The 7,108-nt window shown below is 48.4% G+C and overlaps 1 protein-coding gene across 1 annotated transcript; it reads right to left on the bottom strand.

Moving 5' to 3' along the window:
- Positions 1–3,531: 3,531 nt before the first annotated feature.
- LOC119432836 (neutral amino acid transporter A-like) lies at positions 3,532–6,893 on the bottom strand. The gene is made up of 2 exons (XM_037699990.2): positions 6,648–6,893; positions 3,532–3,969 (listed from the first exon to the last, which is right to left on the bottom strand). The coding sequence occupies exons 1-2, from the start codon at positions 6,789–6,791 to the stop codon at positions 3,532–3,534; spliced, it is 582 nt and encodes a 193-aa protein (XP_037555918.1). The 5' UTR covers positions 6,792–6,893.
- Between the last annotated feature and the right edge of the window lie 215 nt (positions 6,894–7,108).

The following is a 7,108-nucleotide window of genomic DNA, read 5'->3' on the forward strand; positions in this document are numbered from 1 at the left end:
ATAACACATGTCCAGAGAAATCACACACGTACATAATAAAACTCACATAACGCACAGACAAATCAAGCCCGAGCGTAAATACTTTCTGGGTAGTAACCTTAAATTCCCAAACGCTCAAAGCATCGTTATTTTGATTATCTCTCTGTATATATATATATATATATATATATATATATATATATATATATATATATATATAAGGGCGTCCCAGCTATCACACAGCACGATTTATAAAAAAGAGGAACGGCGTTACGCGAAGCAAACCAAGTGCGTATTGTTTCCAGTACCGTGGAGTAGCCGCCAGTAATGTTTTCGTTACGGATATTTAATTAGGTCATTGTATTTAATTATCTAACTCGAGAAGTACTGTCATAATTATTAAAGTGTCACTGTGAACATTGTGGAGCAACATCAGGAAAAACTCCCGATACAGCTTTCTGTTGCTCAATACGAGCTTCATAAATGTGTTTTTCCGAGCGCGAAAGAAGCCCGCGAATACCCGCAAATTTGCCTCGATCGGCAAGTAGCGCGGCAATTCTGCGTGTATTCGCTCCTTTCACGCTTGGAAAAGCACATTTATGTAGCACGTACTGAGCAACAGAAAGCTGTATCTGGTGTTTTTCCTGTTGTTGCTCCACAATGTTCACAGTGACACTTTAATAATTATGACAGTACTTCTCGAGTTAGATAATTAATTACAATTACCTAATTAAATCTCAGTAATAAAAAAATTACTGGCGGCTACTCCGCTGTACTGGAAACAATACGTACTAGGTTTGCTTCGCGTAACGACGTTCCTCTTTTTTTAGATCGTGCTGCGTGATAGCTGGGACAACCTGTATACTATACTACATTGTTGCCAGCGACTTTCAGCAAATGGTACCAAAAAATTTTCATGGTCTGAGGAGCCTGTCACGACTTTTTAGCACCGTAGACCTAGACACGACATTTAGTAGTACTATATAGTTCGGGCCTCTTGTTCTGAGCGATAGCTAAGTGGTTATGACGTGCGCTGAGATCGAGGTCGCTAGTTCGATCCCGGCTGCGGAGGCCGCATTCGGATGCGGGAGGAATGCAAAAGCGCTCGTATACTGTGTATTGGGTGCACGTCAAGGAACCCTATAGGTGGTAAAAATTAAACCGGAGTTCCCAGTACGACATGCCTCATAATCATATCATGGTTTCGGCACGTAAAACCCCTGAACTTTTCTTAAACCATTTAATTTAGTTATGGGATATAATGTGGAGAAACTGCACTGTTGGCTATGAGGGACGCCACAGTGGAGGGGTCCGGATTATTTTGCCGGTTTGAATTTTATGATTTTGGTGATTTTCTTTTTTTTAATTTTGGCGATTTGAAATGTACTAACTAGAGCGTCAACGCCATAGTTATAGTTTTAAATGAGGGCCCAACCACACCTGGTGTTATTTAACGTGCACATAAAGCACGTTACACGAGCATTTTTGCGTTCCGCCCCCAACAGATTGCTATTAATTACTGCTTCTAAGAACGTTTGATATATCTAGGTGATAAATAGTCTGTTTCTGACACATGAAATAAGATTACATCGAACGTCCGTAGTATAGACACACCGCGAGTACTCACTGTGTATAGAAACGTTTCCACGATGTTATCCGGAAATACTGTCCTGCACAAAGCATAAATTGCGCACGTATAAAGTTCTGCAATACGAACGTGAAAAGCCGGATCGCCCGGAAATAGTCAGCATGCATCTGCACGCCGCGTGGCCTTGCTTTCACGGAACCCACTCAAGTGCCGCACAACGCCCTTTGCTCTGACGTCTACAATGACGTCAACTTTAACGCCGTCCAGAGGGGGGATTCTGTAAGAGTCCACCTAGTGGACTGTCCATTTCGGCTGTCGCTGATTGCCTGCAGCTGCACGAGCGAGAAGGAGACTGGATGGGGTCACCTGTCTCCTGGCACGTGGGTCACCAGGCCCCACGTGCCATTATTGAATATAATAAACTTTTTCCAACGCCTGTCGCCTTGTGCGGACGCTCGTCTTTCGACTGCAGGTGGTTCGAGTCTTGTTTACGGTGTCTTTGCGATGATGAAACAAATTGAAAGGAAAGGCTTGGGACCATACTTTCATAATGCTGTTTCAGCATAGCGCTACGGCTTTACTGGTCCGGACCAGTTGCCTGCTTTGCACGTGGCAGGGGCGACGAAATTAGAGCAAAAAAAAGCAGGCAGCCGGCTTGGCCAGTAACGATAATGCGGTTTCGCGATGTCAGAATAAGCGGCAGAAGATTTACGTCCACCGTTGCCAAGCACAGTTGACGTGGCACTGGAACGTGCGCTACCATGCGTGTTCTGGCGCACGAGACTGAGCAGGGACACGCGATGCAGCGGCACTCGTGTTGTCGCAGTTATGACCACCTGACGTCAGCCGAGCACCCACAGAGCTTCCTGCGAAACAGTGTTCATAAAAACGCGCAAAAAAAAAACGAAGATAAAAGGAACACATACGACAAGGTAGCACGTCCTGTTGTATGTGTTCCTTTAGTCTTCGAACGTTGTGTGTTCCTTCGAACCAATTCGCCCAAACCAAGGCATTGTTCCTACAAAACTTAGCAGAAGGAACTCGGGCGCTGCGATCGTCCGACAACCGTGGCAATGATGCGCCTGGAAGGACATGGACTTATCAGTTCTCCGTACTTGTGGCTTCATACAATCTCTCATACAATCTAACAGCGGAGCTGTTAAAGCCGGTCGTTAGTCCGCTAGTCGTCCACAAAAATGTGGGCCGATCCTGGCGGTAGTGCAGAAAGTGTCTAAGCGCAATGGCACATACCCTTGTGAACTAGCGAAGCTCAGCCTGGCTAAGTCTAGCTAAGCATGGTTGGGACTACTTAAGCTTAGTCAGTCATCGATAGCCAATCGGTAACCAATCAATAGCTAATCGATAATCGATCAATAATCAATAAATTTCGGAAAATGCTGGGGATGACTTGGTAGCCCAAATACGTAACCAATACCTTGCGATAGTCAATCAATAGCTAATCAATAATCAATACTGAATAAATTCCGGAAAATGCTGGGGATGACTTGGTAGTGCTTAGCCTAGCCCAAAAGCCAGGACTCCGGTGCAAGCTACGCTCATTTATTTTATAGGGGATGTTCAAAACATGACGCGTTTCCAGCTCCAGAAATATCTTCCGGAGCATGCAGTTCGCAAAAGCATAGCCTCAAAGATTAGCTTTTGCCGCCCGCATACAGGAAGCTGTCGCTGGGACGTGGATATGGACACCAAATATCGCGCTTGATCTTTTTACATTTTCAGTAAACTATATATTGCTAAACGCGTAAAGGCAATAAGTTTAGGCGCGCATATATGATCATTGTGAATCGTTGTACTATATACTCTGTTGAAAATTATCAATTCGCGAAGTCACAAAGCCATTCGAAGTCAAAGACGAAGATGAGACACATTCACGAACTAATCATCGTTCTTCTATTACAGTGCCTAGAAATATATTAATTAAACTTATAGGAGTCACTGAACTCCTATAGTAGTGCAACGATCGCAGCGTCAGAGTTCCCTCTAGTAACTTTTGTATAGGAAGCTCCGCGGTAGCAGTCCCCCAACCATCCCGTGGGGCAGGTGGATGATGACCTGGCGAGGTCGTAGAGCACGTCGGTGGCGGTGCCGTTCCACGGAGGCTCGTGCACCCGTGCGTGCGGCGGCACGGCGTCGAGCAGGCGCTGGAGGTCGCCGGCCTCGAGGACGCGTCCCGGCTGCACCGCGAGCGTGGTGAGCACGGCGTTCCCCTGCGACGCCATCTTGACGACGAGCGCGTAGAGGAGCGAGAAGCAGGCGACGCGCAGCGACAGCGGCCGCTGCATGGTACCCGCGGCAGCGATCACGCTCGACGCGCTCAGAGGGAGCGCCGCCTCGCGCAGCATGCGCCGCAGTAACTCGCCCGGGAACGCCAGGTACATGACCTGCAGTGCAGCACACGCCCCTCCGCTATTCACCGGCAGGGGACGCTTCGCACTCCGCGATAACCTTATCGTGGTGTCTTGGGAGTCATGGAGAGCATGGAAAACGGCGCTACTCGCAACTGAATTACTTGATGTAGCTTCGAACTAGTCTTACAGAAGTCACACGCGCACAAGAAAACCCAGACGTGGAATAAAGAAGGTTCAGACACCAACGCCTTTCACGTGCCTTACAAGAGGTCTCCTTCCTTGCTTGGATCAATTTATGTGCATGTGACTTTAATAAAGTCCTACAGTTACGAGTAGCACTGTTGTCCGACGTCGTCTTTTTGTGTTCTGCTGCATCACGATTAATCTGTGACAATTCTAGCCCAAATTTCAGTTACTATTTGCTGTAATAGCAGGCTAACTGCGTGGGCAAGGCGGGCGATTCGGACAAAATGGTGAAGCTGCGCGATTTTCGTTACTAATAAAGCGCGAGAAGACAAGACGGCTGAAGTCCCGTATTCTTTAGAAGTCTCGTAACTGTAGCGCAGTAAAAGCCACAGCCCGCCAATGTTAGACCGTTCAACCTGCCGAAGATTTAGCGCTCGGTAAGGCAGAAAAAAGTCGCAGTTTCGCCCGAAATGCGAAGCATCGATTGCGATAGCAAATTATTATACAGCTATACGAAGTAAGGATAGTAGTTTTATCGGACGTATAAACTTGTAAACAGTCACTAACTAAATTAACAAGCATGGTGTCACGCGCGCACAGGCAAACATTACCACATTTCATTCGATGACCGCGGAACTCGCTATCAAAACGCTGGCGTAAGAGCGGCAGCAGCAGCAGCGATGGAAATGACCTGAGTGCGGCCTCTCGCTTCAACACGAACCAAGCGGTGAGAACACAGCGCACACGAAGCTATCGCCCCTCGGCGCACTTAAACAATTGAGAAACAAAATGTAATTCCCTATGCTTAAACTCTGTACTCATTGCAGATCGCTTTCAAGATAGGGCCCGCGCGGCCGCGCTCAGCCGTGCCATACGCAGCTGCTGCCAGAGTAAAATCACCCCCCCCCCCCCCCCTGGTGCCTTGCGCGCGATGGAAGACGGCGCGCTTCCTCCCCGCTTTTGTCCCTTGCGCGCGGGAGATCAAGCCACCAACCTCGGCTCACCCTCACATGCTTTTGCTTTCACTCGCACACACAACATACGGCACGTGGCCACGATGTTATCGCAGTTGGACTTAATACGGAACATCACGGCGACGCCGACGGAGGAAATGTGTATGGAGTGTCGATATAATAGCTATCGCAATAAAGTACAGAAGAATAAAAGCACACATATTTGAAATGTGAACCTTGCAGCTTTTTCGGGGACTTCAGAGACCATAAGTTCGCTGCTGCCAGAATGCTTACGTGAAGCGCTGAAGCACCTTAGCCCATCGTGCTGTGAAATACGAACGCCCAAACGTGCGGCCAAAGACCATTGCCGCACTATCTATCTGCGCATTTGGAAAGCTGCACTTGGCGCACTTGCATTGAATAGTTTACCTGACAGTACAGCGTATACCATGCAAGGTTTACCCTTTCGGAACAAGCATCGGTCGACTATGCTCTCAAGGTGCGTACTCTGGCGTATGCATTACCTTTTAGTCATCCTGTGCAATGAGCTGTTCATAGAGCTGTGCAAGAAAAGACGCTCGAGCGCTTTGAAGCACTCAAGTACGAACGATGTGCAGCATGCGTTGAGTTTATGCATGCGCCATTGTTTCTTGCATACCGGCCACCGCGGCTTAGGGGCACTGGCATTCCACTGCTGAGCACGAGGTTGCGGCTTCGATTCCCGGCCGCCACCGCATTCCGATGTGAAAAAAAAAAAATCGTGTACCACGGATCGGGTTCACGTCTCTCATAGCTTCAATGTTGCCTTGTTACGTTAAATCAATCAGTCAACTGTTAAAAATTTCAGGTGACCGGAGTTCATCCCGAGTCCTCCATTACAACTACAGCCATAGCCTCAGTGTTGTCTTTCCGGGAAATCAGCAAAGACTTACTTCAAAAGAGAAGAAGGAAAAAAAAAGAAGAAAGAAAATAAAACGGAAGAGAGATGACACACTGCGGCACATTCGTTCCGTTCTGTCAAAATATGTGACTGCTGAAGTCCCGGAAAGCACGAGCCAACTAGCTAAGCTGAAAACCATCGTCTCAGTGTTTCTTTGGGACAATAAAACCCCAACAGTTAATCATACAATAAAGTCCTATTTGCGCATTTTCCAGCAGAAGTGACCCTAATTCGCTGCGATTTGATGCAACACGCCTGTGGGAGAAACGCAGGCGTCCCGTCCCGGTCTTGCCGCACGATTGGCGCTCCGCCGCTTCCTGCCCTACATCATTCGCTCAATACACGATATAGTTAACGGGGCAATTTATCCAGTTAACTGAAGACTCCCTCGGCTGGCAAATATTCGTTACCAGGCCTCGAGCGCTTACCAGCCCTGTGTATGTCGTCTTCACTACATCCCGTTTCTTGCGCTGTTCGATTCCCTTTCAAAACATGCACCAACCAACACCGTCAAGCACACTCCTGCAGGTCTCCCACGCTCATAGCAACCAGGGAATGGGTTCATCTACAGGAAGCTGCGCTTTGGGGGACTCACTGCTTAGCTTTCGGGAACGACGCGTGTCTGCACGTACGTGTCGTGCAGGCCATGGCTTGGTAGACAGGAAGCGCAGCACTATGCCCACGGTGGCGCCGGTGGTGAGGGCCGCAAAAATGGCGACGTTGTAATTCCCACCGTAAGGGGCGCTCGAGGCGCGCGCCTCTTTGCCAGCCGCCATGGCCGTACCGCTGAGCAATTGGCTGAGGTCTTCCTCGGCGCTGGCGTGCGGCTCACACGGCGTAGGCTCACCAATCGCGTCATCCGGTTCGGCTCGAGGACTCGGCACCTGGAGATTCAACTCCGTTTGTTAAATCGTTCATTCTGACGACCAGTCATATCAGGTCACGGCAATGTACAAATTGATAAATGTATTGCGACGCCCTAGCCTTTAGCCTCATGTTACGCAGAGAGGTTTTTATGACGTCAGTTATACGTTGCCCACGTTGATGCTACCTGTTGCGCTTATGTTGCGTTAACTAATTGTTAAGAGCTCTA

Source organism: Dermacentor silvarum, chromosome 11 (genome assembly GCF_013339745.2).
Source record: "Dermacentor silvarum isolate Dsil-2018 chromosome 11, BIME_Dsil_1.4, whole genome shotgun sequence".
Classification (NCBI taxonomy): Eukaryota; Metazoa; Arthropoda; class Arachnida; order Ixodida; family Ixodidae; genus Dermacentor; species Dermacentor silvarum.